General features: G+C 49.5%; 1 protein-coding gene across 1 annotated transcript in view; it reads right to left on the bottom strand.

Moving 5' to 3' along the window:
* Positions 1-2,216: 2,216 nt before the first annotated feature.
* Positions 2,217-25,510, bottom strand: part of TGFBRAP1 (transforming growth factor beta receptor associated protein 1) — a 64,136-nt gene continuing 40,842 nt past the window's right edge. Inside the window, exons 5-12 of the mRNA XM_032842393.1 lie at positions 17,789-17,871; positions 14,555-14,896; positions 12,604-12,661; positions 10,656-10,799; positions 8,643-8,786; positions 7,921-8,080; positions 5,587-6,020; positions 2,217-2,819 (exon numbers count right to left, since the gene is read on the bottom strand). Of these exons, the coding sequence (XP_032698284.1) occupies positions 2,643-2,819; positions 5,587-6,020; positions 7,921-8,080; positions 8,643-8,786; positions 10,656-10,799; positions 12,604-12,661; positions 14,555-14,896; positions 17,789-17,871 (1,542 nt within the window). The 3' untranslated portion in view covers positions 2,217-2,642. The remainder of the gene's footprint in view (positions 2,820-5,586; positions 6,021-7,920; positions 8,081-8,642; positions 8,787-10,655; positions 10,800-12,603; positions 12,662-14,554; positions 14,897-17,788; positions 17,872-25,510) is intronic.

Here is a 25,510-nt window from a genome sequence, read left to right on the forward strand (position 1 = left end):
AAGTTCAGTCAAGTAGGAACAAAGAATTTGAGGGGCAGCCAGGGAACGTCGGCTTCAGGTGCTAGGAGGAGCCATGGGGTCCGGGTGAGTAGGTTCCAAAGCTCCTATGACTAGGTACTGTGCAGGTGGAAGCCATCACCCGGCCAAGATGATTTTTACAAACACATATAAAAAATTACAGAAAGAACAAAGAATTAAAAGAATTTTAATAAAATCAACAAGTTTACATTTGTACATCTTGTGTATTTGGGACCTGACCAGGGGTGAAGGGTAAAGTTGCAAGGACAAAGGTTTCCAGAGGGGGAAAGCAAGCAAAAAGCAAGGGCTACCCTAGCTGTGTGACAGGCATCGGTTTGACGGTGCGATCCCCTGGCCACCCGAGCTGCTCTGGACTCCTGACCTCAGCAAGCACATATACCAAGCTCGTGGGCATGAACTCTTCGGCTCTCAGGCCCATTGCACCGCGCCCTCGGGGGCACTGCCACGTCAACACCTGACAGGCAACGGCAGAGAAACAGTTCCTCAAATTCAACAGTATTTATTGCCCAAAGAATATTAATGCCAACTGGGTTCAGTTCATGCTGTTTTAACTAGAGTGGTTACATAGAACCTAATGAGGGGAGGAAAGGGTTGAGCAATGTTCTAATTGTTCTAGTCAACACCACAGTCACAAAACAGCAGGCCTTTAGAAAGAACCATGTATTTATTTTAAAAATCTGATTTGTGAAAAGGGCCCGTGGGAGTCAGACAAAGAGGAGAGCAAGGTATGGTTCTGAACATAGGAGATGACTTGACTTTAATCCCTGTCATTCTAAAGGATGACAAATGTTTCAAAACACGGACCCATGTTCAGAGAGAGAGCGGAGACTAGTGTCCCCATTTTAGGAATGAGCAGTCACAAGGCGCTCTCCAGATTGTACCCACTTTGTGTCCAGTGAAACAGTGCTTTCAGCGGTGTGATACAGCACGTGCTAGGGACCTGCTCTCTGAGGCAGAAATGCGACCTCGCGAGTTGTCATGATAGCGTGCGCAGTAACAGGACCATTCCGTAGCAGTCACCCACAGGGTCGATTCACGACTGGGCTTCTACTTCGCCCCCGTCGACATCGTATGTGGTTGAGTCACAAGGAGAACTTCTTCATCGTTGATTCTTTAGCTGGAGACGCAGCTAGGGAAGAATGCAGGCGTGCTGTCGCTTTCTTGTGCCACTTAGAATCGCCAAAGGAAGAAGAAGACTGACCATGATTAGTACAGGAGAACACTGTTTTGAGAACGGACCATGAATTCTTTGGCCCCCGCTTTGTCAGGCTCGGGGTGACGGCAAGGGGCTGTATCCCAGGGTCCTCCCCTTGTGACACACACAAGCTAATGCTTGCTTTCCCGGCATTGTGGCAGGGGGTACAGTGTCTTGTGTGAGTTCCGGATAGAATCATTCATCCCAGTGAAGAAATTTGAAAGAGGGCAGTGAAGTAAGGACAACTTCGGCTTCTCCGCGATGTCTGGCAGAAACACAGTGAGTCCCCCAGTCTGTGGTGAACAAGGGGGACCCCTCCCGTGGGTTCAGGAAACCTCAGAGCAGGCATGTAAAGTGCTGGGAGGTAAGGCAGCCTGACTGGACTTCCTCATCGGGGTGTGCAGAAGCGCCTGGCAGGAAAGATGACATCTCGGTCACAGGCAAGGGTAGCTGCCACCCATTGCCTGCCCTGCTGAGGGTGTGAGGTTCAAACCGGCCTCTCATGAAACTCCACGTGGCTTGTGCTCATAACGTTTCCCTTTTCATTTCCCGAGCGGTCAGTAGGAGGTACATTTTAACAGGAAAAAAAAAATGTCCCTAACGGATACAACAGATAAGTTTCCAAAGAAGAGAAAAACTGCAGAGATGACAGAACTTCAAATAACAATTTTTAGTCAAACATGGCCATCATGGAGTTTCAAAATCAGCAGGTAGTGTGACAGGACAGGAACGTGCCGCAGGCCGCCTGTCTACTGTCCTCTTTCACGTGATGGGGGCGGCAGCTTGTCACCTGGGCTTTAGCACTTTCCGATGGGTCCTCGACTTCCCCAAGGGGGGGTGTTTGGGTAAACAAGGCAGAATCCTTTAGGGGTTGAGAGCCGGATGGGAAGTAGGCAAGAACAAAGACTCCCCCAAGGTCAGCCGTTTCTAAGGGCAAAGGCAGAGCCCACGAGGTAATCCTGGAAACAGCCCCCACCCCCCACCCCCGCGCCCCTTAAGGCCGTGTTCCTCACCCTGCCCGGCGACAGTTCCATCTCTGGGCCACCCTGAAGCAGACATTTCCAGTGCAAATGCATTTTTGAAGCCCGAGGCGCAGGGGCGGGGGCAGGGGCGTCCAGCTTGTCTGGACGGCATGGGGAAGGCTCATTTTTCTCTCAAAGTAGACATTTGTTTGGGATTACCATGTCCCGGGACGGGCGAACCCTGATGTGTCTCTGTTTCCAGGATTTCCCGTGAACATTCAGGGTGGAGTGGTCAGCAGCGAAAAGCCCGTTTCACATTGACTGCAGTCTCCCAGCACCCAGATGTCACTCCCTGGCTGACACCAGTGCAGCGGCTTTCCGCTATCTGCACCCAGCAGGCTCGGTAAAGAACTCAGGGTCCTCCTTGCGCCCTCGGGTGGGCCTCTTCAAGTCCGAGCACCGGGGCCGGGGGAGCTGGGGTTCGTGTGTCTGCTGGCGGCACAGTGGGTGTGGACGAGCCCACCATTTGGGTATCTAACAAACACAGGCTCACAGAAGGGATTTTGGCACATCTGGCAGAGCTTTTTGTCTGAGAGCTGAACTGAGCTTCCTTTCAACTTCATCTGAAGAAAAAAAAAAAAAGTTATACCACAGCAGACACGCGTCACCCCACAGATCTTGAAATAGAACATTAGAGGTGAAAATAAACAAAAACGTCCCGAGTAACTGGAGAAGTAAAAATAATAGTAATAAAAAAATTTTTTTTAAGATTTTATTTATTTATTTGACAGAGACAGAGACAGCAAGAGAGGGAACACAAGCAGGCTTCCCACTGAGCAGGGAGCCCGATATGGGGCTCAATCCCAGGACCCTGGGATGATGACCTGAGCCGAAGGCAGAGGCTTAATGACTGAGCCACCCAGGCACCCCCTCCCACCAATTTTTTTTTTAAATGCTATGGAACTGCTTTCTTGTTTCATGAAAAGTACTTGCTGCTTGCCTCACCCAGGCATTTCTATGCAGACCCTCTCTCAAACATTTCCTGAGCTCTGCGTTTGCGCAAGGTCTGTCGGAAAGTGACGTCACATCCGAGCTGGGTAAGCCCATATAGATGATCTAGTTCCCGGGTCCTCTCATTTGCAAACAAGAAAAGTAAGGCACAAATAAGGGACTCCATCAAAGCCATATATGGTCGATTGGTGGTACTGCCCTGCCTGGTTCTGGGAAGCATCCTTTCATTTGTTTAAAGGTCACTAACCAAACCAGGCTGTACCTCCCCGGACCCTGTCTGATAAAAAGGACTACAGTTCTGCAAGTGAAGAAGCCTTTTTGCACAGTTCACTGGTGTCTGTGAAGGCAAGCTGGCCTACCGGCAGGATCAAACCCAACTTAGGGAAATCACCCTGTACTCCTCAGTTTTCATCAGTCCTTCAACAAATGTTTCTTTAACACCTTTGAGACGCTGGGCTTGGCTCTAGGGATACCGAGCTCGACAGCTGAATTCCCTGCCCCCAAAGAACCCGGAGTCTAACAGTGAAGGGAGACGATGATGGATATGTGCACGGAATGTGTGGGTGGGCAAAGGAGGGGATTTCCTGCTTGAAGGGACATGAAGGTTTCACAAAGGAAGAAGTACTAAGGCTGCATTGTGAGCAGGTGGTCAGCAGGCCCCAAAGGAAAGGTTAAGACTGTGTCAGAGGGAACTGCAGGTACCAAGGCCGTATGTGTGAAACAGTCACATCAAGGAGGTTCCATGTGTCCCGGGAAGCAGGAAGAGATGGATAGGGCCAGACCAAAGGAGGGGAGACGGGACGTTCCAGGCCTCAACTCCTGTTCTAGAGAGTCATGAAGGCTTCCATGTGAGAGGGCCACATCAGTTTCCCGCCCTGGAAAGATCCCTGGGCTGACTGCATGGAGTGTGGGCCTCACAAGAGAGAAGTCTCCAGAAGGGGATCTATACTGGGGTTCTGTTGTGGACTGAATGTTTATATCCCCCACCACCTCCCAAATTCCTATGTTGAAGCTCTGATTTTCAATGGGGTGGTATCTGGGGCCTCTGGGAGGTAACTGGGTGGGGCTCCCAGGATGGCACCAGGGCCATTACAAGGAGAGGAATAGAAGTGGCCAGGATGTGGAGAAGAGGAATGCTTGTGCACTGTTGGTGGGAATGCAAAGTCGTGTAGAAGAGGATGGAGGTTCCTCAAAAAAGCAACAGAACTATATCGTGATTAGGCAATTCCACTTCTGGGTATTTATCTGAAGGAAACTAAAACGCTAACTTGAAACACTAACCCCCAAGTTCACTGCAGCATAAGTCACAACAGCCAAGGCATAAAAAAGCTTAGGTGTTCCTCGATGGATAAAGAAAATGCAGTATATTTATATGATGGAATACTACTCAGCCATGAAAAGGAGGGAAAGCTCACCATCTGTGACAACATGGATGGACCTAGAAGGTATCAGCAAAGTGAAATAAGTCAGACAGAAGAAAATACTGTGTGATCTCACTAATACGTGGAATTGTTAAAAAAAAAAAAAAAAAAAAAAGCCCAACTCACAGAAACAGAATGGACTGGCGGTTGCCACAGGTGGGGGCAATGGGTGAAGTGGGTTGAAAGGTACCAACTTCCAGTTATAAAATAAGTAAGCCCTGGGGATGTGACGTAGACCATGGAATCTACAGTTAACACTACCGTATTGTATATTTAAAAGTTGCTAAGAGAACGGATCTTGAAAGTTCTCATCACAAGAAAAAGACCTGTAATTATGTGCGGTGACAGGGGTTAACCAGACATAGTGTGATGATCACATCACCACACATGGAAATATCAAATCATTGTACTGTACACCTGGGACTAATATAAAAAAAAGAAGAGGAAGAAAGACCAGCACTTGTCCTCTCTGTGCCATGTGAGGACACAGTGAAAGATGGCCATCCGTGGCACTGGTTCCTGCAGCCCAGCCCACCAGCAGGGGACCTAGAATGTGGAGGTGTGAGCTGGCTTGGGATCCACGTCTGGGCTCTTCGTGTGCTATGTGACTTCCCTGGGACTCAAGGTACCCTTCTGGGACACAGGGAGAGTGGCAGGAGACACTGCATGAGAAAGCTGAGAGGATGACGTGACCCATGCTGCCTGGCGTAGGACGCTGCCTGGAACACCATCCAAGCTTCGCCGTCTAGCCGGGGAGAAGAACGGCACCCGCCAGCCCAGCCCCCGCCTCTGCCTCCACGTACCTGGGCTTCCACGTGAGCAGAATCAGGTATTTGAGGTGCTGAAGGTGCAGAGAAGATGCACCCGGAACTACCTGAATAGAACGTGCCCCCCCCCACCAAAAACCGCCCCCGCCGGGGTCTAGAAGCCGGCTCGGCCGGCAGGGCCCAGCTCTCACCTTGTCGTACTTGTAGATCAGGTTTTCGGACTTGGCCAGGCCCAGAGCCACCTGAGTGGTCCTGCGGGCGTGCACGCTATTCCGGACAGCCCCGGTCAGGAATGGGCGCAGCAGCTGCACCGACCAGCTGCCTGGCAGTAGCGGTAGGACCCGGGCGGCGTCGAAATCGGCCGCGTGGTGGTTCAGGAGGTCCGTGGCGGCCACGGCCAGCTCAGGCGCGGCGGGGCCAGGCTGGAGGTACATGGCCAGCAGCGTGTGGAAGAGCCGCTGCCGGTATGGCGGGTCCCGGCCCTCGGAGCGCCACAGGCAGTAGTCCTCGGCCGCTGCGAAGTCCCGCAGCTCGTGCACCAGGATGCGCAGGGCCTCCTCGTGCTCCTCCAGCTTCCCGTGCAGGATGGCACTCTCCATGGGGAGCCCGGCACCCCGGGTTCTATCTGCGTGGCAGCAGCCTGTGGTTAGAGCCAGCCCCGGCTTGCCCCCCCGCCGCCCGGTGCTCTCCACTCAAGAAAGGGCAAAGCGCGCCCGGCGACCTAGGCAGTTCACACAAGGCTTGCTTGGACCTCCGTGCCACAGAGCTGGGTGTTCCCAAAGGGGAAGCCAGGCCCTACTCACAGGGAGAGTCTTACGGCAGAATACACATTTTTAGCGACTGAATAGAACAAATGACCCGTCATCCTGGTAGGCCCTGGTGAAACCTGAGTATCACGGTCGCAGGCCTTCAATTGATCCGGCATCGTTCCTATTTTCCCAGTACGGGATCTTTCAACTATGGCAAAAAGGCACTTTATTGATTTAAATTCAGACACTAACCCTTCCTGGCAAAAAGTGCCGTGAACCCCTTTATTCCAATTTAAACTATATTTCATGTGAAGGAGTGTGGGTTCCTATTGTTAAAAATCCCTATCAATGTGACTCTAAAGCTCTTCTTTTGTTTCTTCTGCAATCTGAGTTTTTAGGCTGTACGGAAAATGACATCAACCCATAATTTTTAAAAATAGGACTTATTTCACAGGGTCGTTGTGGAAAGCATCGTAATGCACGCTAAGCGTACTGACCTGGGCCCGGCACATACAGTCACCAGTCCTCATTATTCAGATTCCATATTCATGAATTGGCTCGCTTGCCCAAATTCCCATGGAATCCCTAAACCAGCAGTCACAGGGCTTTTAGGATTATTTGCGGACACGCACAGGCTGGCACACAATTGGAGCCACCGGCAATGCACGGTCCCAGATGAGGCCCCGTAAGGCCATCGAGGCACTGCCTTCTTGTGGCAGCCCTCATTCTGCTAACAGTCCTCTCCAGGGTTTACTCAGTGCCACGATTTTTGAGTTTTCGTGCTTCTTCTCTTGGTGACATTGCCATTTAAAATGGGCCCCAAGCACAGTGCTGAGGTGTGGCCTCATGCTTCCAAGCACAGGCAGGCTATTGAAATGCCTTATGGAGAAAACGTGTGTGTCACCTGAGCTAGAGTTCTGCTGGCTCTGAGTTCAATGTTAACCAATCAACAGTACCTATTAAATAAGGTGTCTTAAACAGAAGCACTCCTAAAACAGGGTAATGTACTGATGGGTGATGAAAATGTTGTGATCAGCAGTTTGCAGGAACCTGACCCTGTACTTCCCTGGGAGCAATTGTTCAGGATTCAGTAATTCAGTGTTCATGGAGACTTTATAGAATGTAACTATGGCAAATGATGAGAATGGACTGTAGGTAATAGTCAAAAAACTGTCAATGCCATTAAAGACAGAGAAATATATTATTAATCCCAGTAAGAACAAATCTGAAAATTCTATGATGTCAAATGTATCAAGAAACTAGCTAATTCTACTGGGTGTACGCACTGTGCTGCCTTGCGGCACTTTATACAACACAAAAACCACAGACTCGGCAACCCAAGGGAATGAAAACCAGGCTCCCATCCAAGATACCTGCCTGCCTTCCTATGGCTCAGGGCTCAGTGACAGCCCTGAGCTGGGGACAGTGCCAGCTGGCACAGCCTGGCCCAAACACTGGTGCCATCAGAATGAACTGGGATTCAAGCACAAAGCCGTGTAAGGCAGTTTAAATGAAGGCACGCTCAACAGATAACACAGACTTCCAAACTCCCTGGGTAGCTTTGTGTCATCAGCTAAAGAGCCCGCATCTGTTTCTAGAGGGCGGAGGCCTGAGAAGCTTCGCCCCACCCTGCAGGCAGGCTGACTTAGGGCCAAAAGAGGCTCAAGGACTCCCCACCATGGACTCAAGACAAGGAGCGACACCGGAGTCTTCATCAGCTCCTTCCCTCCTTGCTGGGGACAGGGATGGAGGAGAGACCAGTGAACCGCCACTCACCTATCAGCAGGTGCACTCGGTACAAATCTGACTTCTGGAGCAGGTGCTGGAGCTTCAGCTGTGTGTCTGTGGCTTCCGCGGCCTCGCTGCCAGTGCCGGACCTCTGCTGCAGCACCTTGTCCAGGTAGAGGAGGGCCAGCTGCGTGTGGTACTCTTCCTTCTGTGGGAGATGGGATTCCAGCCGACGGCATTTACAGGCGGGGAACATGGAGCTCCCCGAGCCCACGGGAGCTCCCAGACCAGGACCACGGGGCTGCCGGGGCGAGCCGGGGCAGGGTCTCGGGGGCAGTGAAGAGGACACACTCACCGGATGGAAAACATCTAGAAACTGCCATCCAGAGAAGGCAGACTTCACATCCGTGAGAAAAAACATAAAAGGGTCGTTTCTCATTTGCAAAGTGAGGGCCCCAGGATTTAGGTATTTTCCAAAAACGTGCAGCTTCTCTCATTTCCCTTAAGGATAATTTTAAAAGGAGGGTCAAGAAAAGGCCGTATGTTCCTGTAATCTTCGGAAACCTCCAGTCCCCTAGCCCACCCACGAGGACAGGCTGAGCACCCAGGGCGCAAGGCACTGAAAATACATTAGAACGTTTAAAACAGCTCCATTTAAAGTACTACATTAGAACCATCTGCCAACAGGCTTCCTAGTTCCATTCTGTTTCTGAAAGCACAACTGTGGCGTGGCAGCCCGCCCCCATGTTCGTCCAGGTCCATGGGCTCACCTGCAACCTCCTGTCTATGACCAGATGTTCCAGGTATGTGGCAAGGGCTGTAGGGTACTTCTTAAGGCAAGTGAGTACTCTGTCCGGATTGAAACTGTTCTGTTGCTCATCCAAAGGTCTCTTGGTGAAAACCTGAACTCCAACCTGGAAGAACAGCAGCAATTACCTATTGCTTTTTTCGAGGGCACTGCCCATTTATGTTTGGGGAAAATTGTTGTCAGAAACATGGGGATACACAGGGGTGCCTGGGTGGCTCAGTCAGTTAGGCGCCCAGCTCTTGAATTAGGCTCAGGTCGTGACCTCAGGGTCGTGAAATCGAGCCCTGCATTGGGCTTCATGCTCAGTGGGGAGTCTGCTTGTGATTCTCTTCCTCTGCCTCTTTCCACTTCTAAAATAAAGCTAAAAAACAAAAACATGGGGATATAGACAAAACAGGCAGGTGGGACACTGACAAAGACCAGAACACGACCCAAAGACAGGAAAGGTGACCTAAACTCTGAAACCTCCTCCTTTATTCTCAAAGGGTCAGAAATGAAAGAAACATTTGTTGGTAGCAGGTTTTGACAACCCAGGAAGCTACGTCCTTTGCACGATGAAGATTGTCTGAGAACAAGGAGGGTCACTTGCTGACCATGAGTGACAGAACGCGCACAGTCCTGAACGTCCTGTAAACCCAGTGCTCTGCACACACCCACGATGTGGCTCATCTATGCACATCCACTGGGGCAAGTTTCCGGATGGCCTTCCCATGCCTGTCGAGTGGGGCTCGCTGTGGCAGACCCGTCTTCCAAGGAAATGCGAATGGGTCAAGTAGGGGAGTAAACACACGCCCTCCCCTGGGCAGTCACGGACATGTGCTCACTGTAGCTCACGCAGACACGCACCCCATGGGTCACACCACACAGCTACCCTGAGTGTGAATTCTGAGTTCTGGAAGCCTGGATCTGCGCTGTACCAACTGTGCGACCTAGGGAAGTTTCCAGAGCTCAGCTTCGGTTTCCTCGCCTGTAATCTCTACCCCGTGACCCTGCTAGAATATTTAACAGAGACGATGTATGTTGAGTGCCTGGTGTATCATCAGGCTGATACCATCTATCAGAATAGACAGAATTCTGGGAATGATTCGCTGATGCCCTCTACCAGCACTGGGAAGAGCCCAGTGCTTTCGACAGCTTTGGGTGTACACACAGGTGAAGTACGATGGAATAAGAAGTACGTGAGCCCACAGGCTCAGACCTCCAGGTCAGACAGCACCATGGAGGACATATACCAGTGGAGATTTCAGAACAGCAGATGTGACAGAGAAAACTCTATGTTTATGATGAAGGTCCTACGTCACAAAGCTAAGTCTGTCTCTTCAAAGGGAGCGGAGGAAATGTTCCCGTTTTCAACAGTGAGAACGGAAATGCTACGACTGTTTTCCCGTCATCTTGGGGCTTCACTGAGGAGTCCTGAGAATGTTATGCCTCCTCCCTCCCCCACAGCAGCCACCAGGCGCTTCCTTGGCGTGTTTCCTCCCTGCTGTCCCTTCTCAGCCTCCTGGACAGCAAGTCCCACGCAGGGCTCCCTCCTTCCTCCAGACCCTCAACTTCCACACCAGGGGGTGTGGCACAGAGCTAGGACAAGGGTGGGCCGGCAGTGGCCTGGTCCCCACACCCTGCAAGGCGACAGTGCATCGAAAACGGAAGTGCCACACTTGGTCAGGCGTGGGGAGTCACATAGACACACACATTTTTCAGAAGACGCTAAGAATGTGACCTGGCTATGCTTTCTCCCTTTCTATAAACATGGCCTGCCCCAGACAAAGAGGCAGACCAGTGCATCTCAGAAGGAGGGAGATGCAGAACTTTCCTAAGACCTGGGACTCCGGTGGAGCAAGGAGAGGTATTAGAAGGGAGCAAACTACAGACAGGGTGAGGCTTGTAGCCTGGTGGCTTGTTTCTCGCTGAAAATCAAGGCTTCTATTTTTGCTAGCAGCCACCCCCCATAAAAGAGCATTTATGATGCACAAACCTCTTCACTTTTCTGCAGGACCCAATCGGCATACTTCCACACGAGTTCCTGGTCTAAGCTATAGGTAAGGAAGTCGACGACATATTCATACAGGTCCGAGCGAGTGGAGTCATGAATGTCCCCATTCACAATGTTTACCCAGAGCTGGAGAGGAGGAAAGAAGAAGAAATGGAAAGTTACATACCCTTCAGAATTAGCTAAGGAGGGGCATATGTTTACTTATTTGGCCTTTTGATACTTGAAAGTGGTAGGACAAATTCTGAATGCCTAAATCAATTTTAAGGTTTTCAGAGAAATAAAGCCATGTATGTAGTAGATGTGGTCCAGGAAATCAAGGAGATAAAGCTGCGGATTCTTTGTCTTTCCTTTCTAATGACAGCGCAGTAATACAAATAGGAAACACATCATACGGGAAAAGGTAGATGTATTACAAACGTTTCTTCGTGAAATAAACGATCACTGACAGGATCTCGACACAGAGCAAGAAATTCACCTGCCTCCCTCTGCAGGGCTGTTTCTACCTCCCCCGACCCGGGAATCCTTGACTTTGAAGTCCCTTATGAACTGTGATAGTCAGACACCATGTCTTCAAAAATACTGGTCATTCTGTCCTCTAGTGTTCTGTCTGGTGCATGGGGGCTCATGAGAGCTGCCAACAACAGTCCCTTGCTATTTCATCCAGAAACTTCCCTATTGGAAACCCAGAATGGGGCCACATCATGGGGTGGGGGGGAGGCAGAGGCTGCCCCACAGCCCGAACCACATCCCCTGTACCCCATCTGTTTGTCCACCACACTGCCCTTTAGGACCACGCCACTCTCGAGAAGCCCAAAAAACAGGGCTGGCAATGTTGTCTCTGTGATTCTGGTATCAGCATGGGAACCTTTCCTATGGTACCAGTTTCCTTAACACTGACATCCTCACACCAAATAAGCTAATCACACATGGAAAGTGTCATTATTTTTTACAGCAGAATTCTGCCACATATACAGATTTCTTTTGTATCACTTTGATTTTGCCAATCCCTCCTCTCTCTATGGCTCTGCTGATGTCACTATTACACTTACATCAGGCCGTAATTCCTACAGCTACACGTTTTAGAGTATAAAAATATTGCCCTTGATGTCCAAATCTACTCGAAACCATTGGGGTGTGTGTTGATGGAAGCCAGTTTTTTTTTTTTTTTTTTTTTTAAACCTCATCTGCAATCATGTTACCATGACAGTGACAGCCCAAGGCTGACTTTAGCTTGGAGACAGTGGCTAATGTTCTCGGCCACTCACAGAAGAAAACAAAAAGGCCCCTGAGGAAACTATAGCATGGACTCCAGTGGAGAACAAGTGACAGAAGGAGAGGATGTCTTCTGACCAGTCACAAGCTGCCTCACAAGAGAGGCGAGACAAGACAGGAGACAAGAGGTAAGTGTGGCATTTTATCTCTGGCACAGTATCTCTGCCAGGGCCACCCGGAACAGCGGTTCAAATCCCTGTCCTACCGCTGAGCAGGGCTGGGACCCCGGGCAAGGGACCGGCCTCGATTAGCTTCAGTTCTGTCACAGGTGACATGGGGAGAATGATGTACCCTGCCCAACCGTCATCAACGGTGGAAGTTCCAAGCAAATGGCTGTCCCCAGGCTTAATTTCCCAGTAAGGCGGTGACGTCACAGGCCTTAGGGCTCAGCAATCAGTTCGTTTTATTTCTTAAATTTTCAAAAACTCAGTCCTGATAACGTCTTTGAAAGAATTGTAAAGACAAAGAAAAGAAAACCGTTGGCTGACATTTCTTAAGGAATTCACTTTCTAAAACAGTATATTAATTTTCTTCTGTAGAAAAGGTTATAGGTCAGGCAAAAGTAGTCTCTATCAACTTGGGAAGTTTTTTCCCCGAGTAATACCGAGTTAAAGGATAGTGATGTTTAAAAATCAGGCTAAAATGCTTTTGAACTCACCTGAACAGCAGCAGCATCTTGGTTATTATAATGATAGAGTAGTCCAAGTGCAAAATACCTGAAAGAAAACAAGGAGGTGAGTATGGTCTCTCCCAACCACCTGCTGTGGCTGGCACCCACCCAGTGACAGGCCCCTGGATGACCCTCTGGTCCCCTATACTTGGTTCAACTCAGAGTTCAACAACACATTTTCAATGACAAAGAGATCCTCATTTCTGTTTATTTACTTCTGATATTAAAACATATGCCCTACTGGGGTGCCTGGGTGGCCCAGTTGGTTAAGTGTCTGCCTTCAGCTCAGGTCATGGTCTCAGGGTTCTGGGATGGAGCCCTGCATCAGGCTCTGTGCTCAGCAGGGAGTCCACGTCTCCCTCTGCCTGCTGCTCCCCCTGCTAGTGTTCACTCTCTCACTTCCTCTCTCTCTCAAATAAATAAAATCTTAAAAAAATAAATAGATCAAATGTACGCCCTATCAACTTCCAAAAAGGAACATCCTCAAGTCTAGGACAAGCTAAAAAATAAAATCATAATTATACTACAGAAAATTCTAGGACAAGCTAAAAAATAAAGTCATAATTATACTACAAAAAATTCTATTTGGATTTGCTTTATAATTTCCTCAAATATTGATATAATTTCATATCTCTTCAGGTGATTACTGTTAACCCAACATAAGGTGTTCAAAGAATACTCAGAAGGTGTGTCATCCGAGCTATTACTGAAAGACGGTGTCAGGAGTCTGAACACGAACAAGAGCAACACAGGCCCACGGTACCCAGCCAGCGCAGAGATCAGGTCAGGGGGAATCCAGGGAGGGCACCCAGGGTTCTAGGCCCTGAGTTTCAATTCAGGTTCCATTACTTTGGGACTGTACGGTCTTGAGCAAGTGGAATGCCTACCGGCCCTCTGTCTTCTCACTTGTGTGTGGAAAACGTTGGTGATAACATGGCATGGCAGTTCCAGCCTCCCCAGGTCCACACAGGTGCCCTGCTCCCCATCCTCCCCATCCCCAGCTGGTGACGAGAACAAGCTGACCCAGGGGACATGTTGGGTAACCCTCTGAGAGCGAACTCTCAGGGTTTCGAACTCTTCGCTGGAGTCCGCCTCTTCTCCTCAGCCTTTCGGGGGGTTAAGCCAACTCTCCGGACCCCACCACGCCACATCACTACCACGAGGCATCAGTGTATTTTCTGGTTCCTGAACAAAGCAACTCCCTTCCACAGTCTATCTGGGAAACTGAGGGAAAGTGTGGGAAGAGCCAGTACCCATGCAGAGACAGGATCTGGGTCTGTGACGCCTGTGGTTCCTGTGGGCCTTCGTCAGTCCTTCTACCATTCCAAATAAGTAACAAAAATGACAGAGCAAGAATCATACTGCTTAAAGGAGTCTAGGGGTCATCCAACACTTTTAAAGAACTCCCTCACCCCCCCAGCTGAACCCCGTACCTGCCCAGAACAAAGCAGTAATGGGCTCCTACCCAGTCAGGGACTGTGGGTGACTGCCCTTGTGCATGTGGCAAGGGTACGGCTGTCTACCAACTCATGCTCATGATGAAGGCAGAGTTTTAAGCCATATGCGTTTATCAACAAGATCAAGAAGTCTCCCTTTTAACCTTTTTACCCAGCTGTCTGTCTATCTGTGCAATCTGGCCGTCATTGACTAAAGCGCACTGCAAATTTTACCAACATCCACATGGTGACGTCCCCGGATGAGCCCTACGTGGACAGTACAGATGGGGGTGCTAAGAATCACTTCATGCACTGACTAGGCCTAGGACGGGCTATGAGAGCGCACGCCTTCCGAGACCCTCCAGGAGTCTGCAGACTGTGCCAAGGTGGGGGTCCAAGCTGGGGGGTGCCAGCTGTCACGGGAGGAGTCTTGTGGGGCCTGAGGCACGGCGGCTGCAGCACCTTCAAGGGGCCCTGGCTGCACGCGGGAAGGGAACACTCACTTGTTGTGCTTCTCCAGCCAGGCAGCGCTGTCGGTGAGGAGACAGGAGTTCTCGGTGACCAGGAGGTCCAGCAGGCTGTCATGGTCAGCCTCCGCGTACAGCTTGAGCAGGGCCGTGTCAATGTCCTCTTTGTAGCCATTGGCGACCTCTGTGCTGCGGACTTCGTTCAGGTAGCTCATGAGGAAGCGCTTACACTTGGCCATCTTCTCCTGGTCCCCCTGGGTCAGCTGGTGCAGGTCTGCGTACTCATGGAGAGGAGGGTGGGACCGTGTGAATGAGGAGGAGGTGGGCAACAGGAAGGGGTAGAGAGAGATCAGCTCCCGGACGTCAAGCTGGCCGCTTCTGCAATTACAGTGTCAAACTAAATGAAGCAAAAAGAGAGAAAGAGTACACATAGGCGCACAAAACAACACGGGGGGTGGGCACGTCCGCACCCGCTCGCAGGGAGCTGGATGTGTAGGCGGGCGTGGCAGAGGACGGAGCACTGTGCGCCCCCACGCAATTCCAAGGAAGCACAGAGGGGGCCATGCAGAAAGAAACATGCACCGCCGGTGCTGACATGAGTATGGAGACCCCTGAGAGGGTCCTAACACCAAGGGAGCAGCAGACTCCCTGGAAACTAAGGCCAAGAAGGGAACGCGGAAGGAACACAGCACGTCTGGTCAATGGTGAAGGACCGTCCTTATGAAGCCAACGCTTCTCCTGGCACCAAACTATAAACAGGTTTGCTCACTGGTTCATAAACAAGGGACTTTGCCAGAAGGTGACTTACAGTTTCCTCATCAAAGTTCCTATGATGGGAGCCGCAGGAGCATTCGTGAGGCTGTTTCTGTGGTGACTCTCAATGGCCTCTTAGAGCATAAGGTTAGGCCACAACTCGGTGCATAAGGTTAGACCACAACTCCAATGGTATCCTAACTGTGCAAGGCCATGGAGCCCATCTGGTGACATCCCACCTCTGCTTTCCTGTTGGCCCCGTCCCCCGCTGTGCCCCCCAGCCTGCTCGTCCTGTCCACTGTGATAACAGTGGCAGCATCAAGGAGCTGCAGACCTCAATGCTGGCCCCGAAGCAGCCCCACCGGGGGGGTCCCTCTTGTGGAAGTAGACGCAGGGTTCCCAGACATGAATGGGAACCCTAGGTTGGGCTTGGGGTCTTCACTCCCGTCAATGTTCACGACATCCACCTTCCTTCAAGTTTGGACAGTCTCTCCTCCTCCCCGACTTCCATCCTCTGGTTCTCCTTCCTTCCACTCCTGTCCTCTAGTCACTTTCCATGGTGCTGGGCCTCTTTAGGATAAACCCCAGATCTCTGAGCACAGCATTCTGGGGCCTTCCCAGCTGCTCCCAATGCCCTCACAGCGTCAGCTTCCACCATCCCCCCCACACTCTGACGCTTCAGTTGCACCCATCACCTCTCCGGTTTACACACTTCCCGCCTGGCCTCTGCTGCCTTGTTCCTTCTGCCTAAAGCAGCATCCCTCATGGCGGCAGTTGTGCTCCCTGGGGGACACCGAGCCATGTCTGGGGATACTTCCGGTCACCACTGGCAGGCGCTATTGGCACTGAGTGAATTGAGGCCCAGGGTTCCTCCGATGCATGAGAGAGCACCCCTAACAAATTACCCAGCCCAAGGGGTCCAGACTGTAAGATTCTCAATTTGGGAAGCTTCTCATCATTTAGGATGCAGCCAAATCCCAATCCGAGCCCGTGCTCTGCACCTGCCCTCAGAGCGCCCCACCCCCACTGCAGAGCGGCACCTGCACTGCTGCCCGGCGGGCCCACAGCCGCCGTCCACACTCGCACGGGTATGCCAGGAAAGAGGCGGCAGTCTCACCCCGCACTCTGGCGCTGATTCTTGGGCCAGGTCTGCTTCCTGGGAGGAGTGCTGACCTGACCGCACACGAGGATGGGCTGTATCACGTCTCGGGGGACAGACGCAGAGCGGAGGGGCCCACAGCACGAATCCCACAGAGGTTCTCTCTTGGGTGCTGACCACAACGTGTTGGCACTTGTGGCTTCTCCACCAAACTGAGATGGAATGCAAGGACAAGTCCCACATCAATGAGGAAAAAAACAATCCCACGTTATTAGCAACGTCTGCCGTGGGCGCAGGAAGGGAACGCTTGCCTTGGGCCTGCCTGCTTCGAGGACCAATTCTCTCCATCACATTTTGACAACGGAGCAACCGTCAGTTTACGCTATGAAGGGGTTGAAGCATGAAAGACGGGGGAGCCTTGTATTAATGACTGACAGAACCTACAGCTATTCTGTTAGAAAAATCTGTGAACTGTTCTAGGAACAGATTATGACCACTCGCCCACTGTTCCAGATTAACCCATGAGAAGATGGACCCAAATGAGAAGGTTTTTGATGCTGCAGGGACAGAACAGGCAGGACAGAAGAGAGCGAGGTCCACACGGACAAAGAACCTACACAAGTCCCTCAGTTACTGCTCCTGCCAAGAACAGATGAGAACACCACACAGAATACGACCTAAGTATAAGTTAGAGGGGGCATCGCTATTCACTAAGTGACTCCTTCTTGACTCAGAACGCTGTTCCCTCAGTCCCCCGTGCGACAGGGCAGGAGGCCGGAGCGGTGGTGAGTCCAAGAGCCTGTGGAACAGGCGGCGGACAGCGTGCTCCTGAGCCGTGCTCTGCTCCGGCCGCTCCCCAGATGTGAAGGATCTGTTTGACGCTTTATACACCCTTTATCCTTGAGACGGCTCTAAAACGTGCAGGATCTAGTCTAGTTAGATGGCCTGAAAACTCAGGTCCTAGCTTGTCCTTACAAACGTTTCCTTGTGAATCTTGGAAGGAGCACAGTTTCTACCAGTCTTCCCAGGGGCGCCTGCTCTGTTCCTAAACTTCTGATTTCCCATAAAATCTCTGAAGAGAAGGAAAAGTGAGCAAGAACAGCATTTTTCTAGGAATTCTCTGCATTACTGAGTTCACTCTAGAACTCCTTTCTTCTCTCTCCACAGGACCATTATGGGAGCCTTCTCCTCCTCCTCAGCCTCCACCCTCTTCGAGACACAGGGCAGGTAAACTGAGGCTAGGGAGTGGGGGAGAGAAATGAGCACCGCTGGTGGGTGCTGTTGTCAACAAGCCTCCCCACTTCCCCCTGAAGCACAATCTAACCACGGCAACAATTCCCCTCACAGTATCACGGTAGAGATGGTCTTGACCACAGAGGGACACGTGGGAAGGCTTGCTATCAACACCTCAAATTTACCTGAAGAGCTCTTTAGCTTCCAGGAACTGAAGTTGTGCAAATTGTATAAACCCGGCCTGCTGCAGGATCCTTCTGTACATTACCTGCAAGGAAAGATAGGTTGAATTCATCTCTGAGAGACCCCGTAAAACTCTGCAAAACCAGCACAATGGGGAGAAACTCTCTGGTCAGAATGCAAACCCAATGTTCAGGATTACGCAGAAATCAGAAGTTATAAGGTAAAGAAAAAACATGGCATATATGAAATTATTTCCAATACAAATATATTTCTGTGCATGTGTGTGTCAATGAACTAACTTCACATTCCTGAAATAAAGTTCTTCTCTATTTGACTAGTCTTCCCTCTCCAAGGATCTTCCCCCATAAATCTCATCTTCTTCCCCAATGTGTCCTTTTATCTTCTGTCCTCCTCCTCCTTAACTCATAGGGTTAGTGGGACAGCTTCTACTTCTGGTGGCTCAGACAGAGAGCAACAGCCCCAGCGTCTCCAGAGGCCCAGAAGCTGTTCCCCGTGCTTCCACTCCTCTGGAACTGACACTTCACTTCTGAGTATCCCTCAGAGCACAAGGCCAATGCCATTTAGTCAGCAGACAGATAAATCCACATGCTTTCCTAATCCCTCTCCTGGAGGTGCCCGGCCCACGGTCACACTCCCCAGGCAGAATTCCTGCCATCAAGCTGCCAGTGATCTCGGTTTCAACCAGGATTGCCCAGATTTCCTTGACCATGGAACTTTCTTTTCATGCCATCCAGCAAGAGCAAAGGGCACTCTAGAGAGCATTCCTGTAGTGTCTTAACCCCGCCCCCTCCTGTCGCTTTCCAGCTTGGTCAGTGCTGGAGCTGCAAGCATCCTTCGCTTCAAGGAGCTCTTGGACATGCCTCTACGCTCTGTTCATATTGGTGCCAGCCCACAGTCAGGCGGTCACCTCCTCAAGATCAAAGACTCCAATCATATTTCAAACCCTGGGAGTTCAATTCCTCCACCCTCCAACCACTGTGCTGTCCTGTGAGCCACGACGACCTTGGCGGTACGGCACGTACATTATTCCTCTTCATAGCCCCACACCCAGGCATGACACCTGCCACTCAGGAAGGCCTTCTGGATCTGAAGAGCTATCTCCTCGGTATTCGGGAACTCAGACGGAGGGACAGTTAAGATCTTAGCCAAAGTTCATGAAGTTGTAAGTGGCTGAGCTGGGATTTAAAAAGCAGACCTTTCTGATTCTAAAGCCCAATTTTTTTCAGCCACTGAGTCACCCAGGTATACAGCAGGCAGTTAACACTGTTACCCACTGAAGAAGAGAGGGAAGTGGAGACAGTTGGCACCTAAAGACCATTAGTTCCATTCCCTTACATCAGCTTTTAAAGGGGCTTTTGCTGTAGTTTTGAAAAGTTCTCAAAAGTGTAGCATTTCCTCCCTCTCCCCACAGACATTCCCTGAGAGAAGTCAGAAAAGGCAGATTGCTTTTTCATCTCCTTACCACTTGCCTTTACCTTTCTTCCCTGATAGCAACCATGTGTGGCCTAAAAACTGGCCTATTTAAACCCCCCAACAATAAGCAGACAGGAGTGGGTCAAGGTTCTGTTGTATGGGAATGACAGCTCCATTTCTGGAAGCAGACACGATGAAGACCATCCACCTAGCAGAAAGGATAAGAAGGAGCCATCATCTGCAGTAGAGGAATTCTTGATCTCCGGCCTGCTGATGAGAAATCAGCCGAATCACGATTTACTCCACGTGGTTGCAGGACTCAAACGCCATCTACTCTTTCCCTTCCTAAAGGGAAATAAAAACCACTTCTGCGAACACTCCCCATCTCCAAGAATATGGGGTTATTTCTGTATTCGAGTCCGCGAATGCTAGAGGCAGAAGAAGCATGCAAAGAGATCCCGTCATCCTGAATAGAAGCACCTAGACGTGGAACCACAGAAGCTATACAACAAACCACTGACTCAGACCCGCAAACACCTGAACGGAAACTTCGGCAAGCACAGCCGATTCCTGGTGCTCTGAAAGTGACTGTCTCCTTTCCAGACCATCCCCTCTGACGGACAGCTTCTCTGGCCCTCCACACAGGTGAGGCAGGGTTACAGACCTGGAGTCAGGGCGGCCAGCAGAAGGACAAGAAAGATGGCCATGTGAGGAGAGAGAACAAGAAAGTCTGTTTATCTCCCCAGTGGCAGAGCTAGCACAATAGAGTCTTCAGCTGTCCTTTCAACTTTCTGATTTGTCCCTTGGCATAAGGCAGCTATCAGAAGTCCCAGGCCAAGAGCGTAAAATTAGCCCAACAGAGCTCTTATAAGTGCCACTTGGTATCTGCTCTGCGCAGAGGCACAGGGCCCCCACCAGCCAGGTGGAAGAGGTCACGCGTACTCTGGGAGCAAGGTCAAAGTGAAGTCAAAACCTGTTTCTACGATTCTGCTTCTGAATTGAGATTTCTGTCATGCTTTGGGTAACCAGAAATTTTGTGAAGCAGAAGATTCTATTCTATTCTATTTACAGAGAGGCTTCTTTTTAAAGGGCAGAAAGCCCACTTCTAGGGTCAGGCCTGGATCCCCCTCCCCACTCAAGGGCACTGCTGTTGGTTTTGCCAGTGGGCCCATCTCCAGGAGAGCAGGGCCAACGGGCACACCCGCTTCCTACCAAGGATGACTGCAGATCTAGTGCAGAGAAACCACCGGGTGTGGTCATTACACGCCAGATACAAACCATTACAAATCCAGAGTACAGCCTACTCTTGACATGAGACTATGCATAAGATTCAGGTTATAAGGCCCTGTAAGATCAAGAAGGCTTGGGCTATCTGGTACGTACATATCATTCCTGTAAAATGAGTACAACCCAACTCTAAATAAAAATTGGTATGAATGTTGGACTTTTAATTGTATTCATACCTTCTCTTGTAATACATATTGCAGCAGTGGGTTTTAGGCTTTTAAAAAACTTATTTTAAAACTCTGCTCACTTAGTTACTGACAAACAGAAAGACCTTTCTGAAAATATACTGGGTGAAACAGTTGTCCCACCTAAGTGGCCATGACATTCTCTCCTTGTTCAAAAGGCAATCCATCCTCATTAAGTTTGGACACAGATGCATATGTGTATGCACACGAGTGTGTGTTAATTGTAAATACTGATATATACAAAATATACATAAAGAGTATTTACATGTCACACATACACACACACGTATATACACACACCTACATATGTAATACAAATCCATAATGTATAAAATAATGTATTTTACATATACCCATTCTTGGGAACTCACAGAAAGAGAGTAATAAAAATACATGCTATATGGCCTCTTAGGGATCGCAATAGATACTAGAGTATTAAAAGCTCTGAGAAATCCTCCAGCTAAGAAACCTAGTTAATGCAACTGTGTAAAACAGAACCTTTCCGCCCTGCACCCATCCCCATCCCAGAGCAGGGTCTGGTGATATGCAGACTAGAAGACCTGCTCTGGAATCAGTCATGTGACAGATATGCATGCAAAGCAGGAAAAGTGGTCAGTTCCACAGACAGGGACAGTGGGGGCCAGCGGGTGCAGGGGCCGGAGAAGAGGCCCGAGGAACTCAACATGCATAAGGAACCCTACCCAAAGCACAGGTCCCGACTCTTGTAAAGGATACACTAAGAGATAGGAATACATAGCTATTTAAGAAGAAAAATGACATTCGAAGGACAAAAGTCCCTTGCTCTTCGATTTTTTTTCCTCACACACGTACAAGTATTTTTTTCCTCCTGTATTTTTTAAGATTTATAATGGAAGTGATGCATTCATAGAGCTCAAATTTCCAAACATTCAAAGGGGTTTAATGAAGAGTCTCCCTCCCACCGCAGTCCCAGCCAGTGGCGCTCCAGAGGTAATCGATGCTATGAATTTCTGGGCAGCTGCAGAAATACGTGATGTATTTTTAAGTTAACTCTGTCCCCCATTTTAGTAGCACTATACCCACTGTCTGCACTCTGTACATTTTTAATTCATTGTCTTTCAGAGAACCATCCGCCTTGACACACAAAGTCCTTGGTTCTTGTTCCTGGCTGCGCGGTGGCCTGACAGCCCGCTAGACCACAGCGCATTGAACCCTCCTCTTTTGGCGGCATCTGGGTCATTGGGTTTCTTCTTAAACAACCAATTTGATCATGTAGAGTCTCCGTTGGTTATTTGGCATTTTTGTGCTTAGACCCGTAGAATACCCCTTAGGAGAACTGTACCCTGTAACTTGGAAAGCGATTCTCAGTTCGTCCTCCTGCAGGCAATTTACATTCTTAGAAGTGACTTCTGCAAGTGTCCATTTCCCCACACCCTCAACAGAGTATCCCCAAACCCTCTGATTTTAACAATCTGAACGGAAAATAAACTCATGGACTTTTAGCTTGCACATCTCTGTATGCGTAAGACTAAATATCTTTTCATACATTCATAAGGTAGGTGATTTTACTTTCTATGAAATATCTGTTCATATTCATTTTTCTATGGAGCCATTCTTTATTTAAAAATTTTTTCAAAGGAGGGCCTGATGTTTTAGAGAAATCAGACCACCTTCTGTGCTTTAAAGTGCAAGTAGTTTTTTGTTACTGAGGTTTTTAATTGATTTAGAGTAGGTTTTGCCAAGTAGAATGCATTTGTGAGTATATGTGTGTAAGTTTACTAAAACTTTAAGTAGTACTTTAAAATGTTTCAAAACCAAGGTATCTGGGAAGACTGTGGCAGGGCAGTCTTTTTACTCTTGCAGGCTTCTCATAAAACAGAACAATTGGTTCAGAGCAGTTCACAACAGCCAAAGGGTAGAAATAACCCAAGTGTCCTTTAGTGGATGAACGGAAAAACAAAATGCGGTACATGTGTACAATGGAGTGTACTACTCAGCCTTAAAGAGGAAGGACATTCGGACATATAACTGTGGATGAGGCTTGACGACATCATCCTAAGTAAAGCAAGCCATGGAACAAAAGGACAAATCCTGCATGATTCCACTTACATGAGGTATCTGGAACACTCAAAATCGTCGACACAGAAAGCGTGGCGTGGCCATGAGGAGGGGGATGGGGAGCTAGTGCTTAATGAGGACAGAGTTTCAGTTCTGCAAGATGCGAAGACATTCTGGAGATGCGTGGTGGTGATGAGTGACCAACAGTGGGAACGTGCTCAACGCCACTGAACTGTAGACTTAAAAATGGTAAGGACGGTAAATTTTATGTTACTGTGTATTTTGCCATAAGTAAAAGAGACAAAACATTTGGGGATAACAAAACCAAAAACCCAGTGCCAACATTTGTAATAGCACGAAGTGACTGGGCATACCCATAAACCCAAAAGCACAAGCCACTGGGGGCCCACCACCAACTACAGGAACCAGGTGGTGTTAGAAAATGGGGGGGAGAAGTGGACAGAGGAAAAGGGGGCTGTGAGGCCACGAAAGCCAGAGTTCCCAAACCACCGTCATTGGAAAGCCTGACCGCCGGGGAAGGGGTCTTCACCAGCTCCACTTTGCCAGGTGACAAGGAGAGACTGAGCTTGAAAGACAAGGAAAACTCCTTTGGGCATTCAAGGCAAAAGGCCAAGTCACTAGAAGGGCAAGGAATTCAGACTGTCACCCAATACTGGTCAGCTCTTGATGGCAAAACATAATGGTGGAAATTACTTAAGTCTCTCACTGAACGATCACGTGAGTCAAAGACTTTACAGCCAGCCACATGGGCCCCCAAGTATAAAGGCTGTGGAGGAACTGCTGTCCACATGCAGGGTCAGTGCTCCCATACGCCCCTGCTGGGACATCTGCAGGAGGATCGGTGGCTGCGGAAAACCAGAGGCCCGGAGAGTCAGCAGCATAAAATGTGCCCCGAGCGTTCCACATGCATCTGCCCTGAACAAAGATGGACAAATATAAGAGAGACAGGAGATGGTTGTATGCGTGCGACAGCAGAGACAATGCGACCATCAAAACCAGGGGTTCACGGGGAGATGACACAGAAGGACAATGTGCTCGCGGACATGCTGGGGATAAAAGCATGTGACTTTCATACAGATGCTGGGGAAGAAGAGGGGAAGGCACTAAGAGCTCACCAGCTAATTCCAAGTGCTGCTCAAAGTGGGGAAACAACAGAAAACAGGAGGTCTCCACCCTCCCGCAAGAAGAAGAGAAAACCAAAGGACTAGGGTAACCATTAGAACACAAATCACAAGTTTCACACCAAAAAAAGACCCGGGGGACAGGGAGGAAGGAAGAGAGAGAATGTGGGGGGGGAAGAGAGGTGAAGGGAGGAAAGACTCCTTCGAGCTCTGTAAATATTTTACATAATCAGAAAACAAAATTAAATTCCAGAGAGTGATCCCTAGAAAACAAAAGTCAAACAAAACAAAGGACCCTAACTACATAAATGAAAGACATGGTGGCCCGTCTGCACAGAGGATGCTTCGGAGCGGCTCGGGCACACGGTCGCCTGACTGCACAGCCTGCCTGGGACTTCCGTGGAGGACAAGGAGAACGGCAAGACGCAGCATTCGCAGGACACCTGGGAGTTGTGAACACTGATGGTACTCTGTTCTTTGAAGGACTCTCTGATGACTTTGGGAAGCTCTGTAGACGGCACCGTGGTTACATTTAAAAGGGGAATCTTGCCTTTTAAAAATACATACTCAAATAGTTTTAGGTGAAATAGAAAAAGTACCCCACAGGTACCAGAGTTCAAGCTTAAATATGAATACTTTCCATAGTACACGACAAAAACCAGGAGAACTTCCTGACACAAGCCTTTGTTAATGCAAGAGGTCTCCTTACTGTGGCTTTTTTTTTTTTTTTAAGATTTTATTTATTTATTTGACAGAGAGAGATCACAAGTAGACAGAGAGGCAGGCAGGCAGAGAGAGAGAAGCAGGCTCCCTGCTGAGCAGAGAGCCCGATGTGGGACTCGATCCCAGGACCCTGAGATCATGACCTGAGCCGAAGGCAGCGGCTTAACCCACTGAGCCACCCAGGCGCCCTGTGGCTTTCTTTATGACATCTTACACCTTAACATAATGCAAGCCCAGCTTTCTTAAAGATCTAAACTCTCTGGCCCTCTGGGATCTCGGGAAGCACTAGTCCTTTAATCCCAGTCCCAGAATTAAACTTCTTGATAAAGCCCTCCCTAGTTCAGGAGTCAGTGACACAAAACAGATACTTGCTTTAAATGAAGGTGGGAGGAGAGGGACAAGGCATCCACTGGACTGTGGTCCCTTTTCCTCTCCTTTTTGAGCTTCTCTAAGCCAGGGTCCAGCATTTGGTCAGAAGCACCCGAAAGCTAAAATAAATAATGCACCTCATCATCACAAGAGTCACGTCTCATCCTCAAAAACACATACACGTTCAGGAAAATTCTCTCCTTTGCTGTCAATATTATTTTTCCCTTTCAGATCTGTTTTTAACACAAACTGTCTGCTCCATAATCCATTATATACTGGCTCTGTTTTTAGAGCAGTGAGTTTCTGCCCAGTCTGGACCAGGGTGCCCGGGGACAAAGAGGACAGAGTCCACCTAGGAACTCGGGCAGGAAAGGCCTGAGCCAAGTGCAAACTCCTGTGTTGAGTGTTGACACACAAACCGCAGAAATGCAGGGGAGGGATCAGTTCTGCCTGGGGGGGATGGGGAGAACTCAGATGAGAGGGGTAAGCAGAGTATGGAAACCACTGTCCAGTCTGGAAGCATACCCCAGTAACTGAAACCTGCATA

The sequence above is a fragment of the Lontra canadensis genome, unplaced genomic scaffold, assembly GCF_010015895.1.
Source record: "Lontra canadensis isolate GAN:19392208 unplaced genomic scaffold, GSC_riverotter_1.0 scaffold130, whole genome shotgun sequence".
NCBI lineage: Eukaryota > Metazoa > Chordata > Mammalia > Carnivora > Mustelidae > Lontra > Lontra canadensis.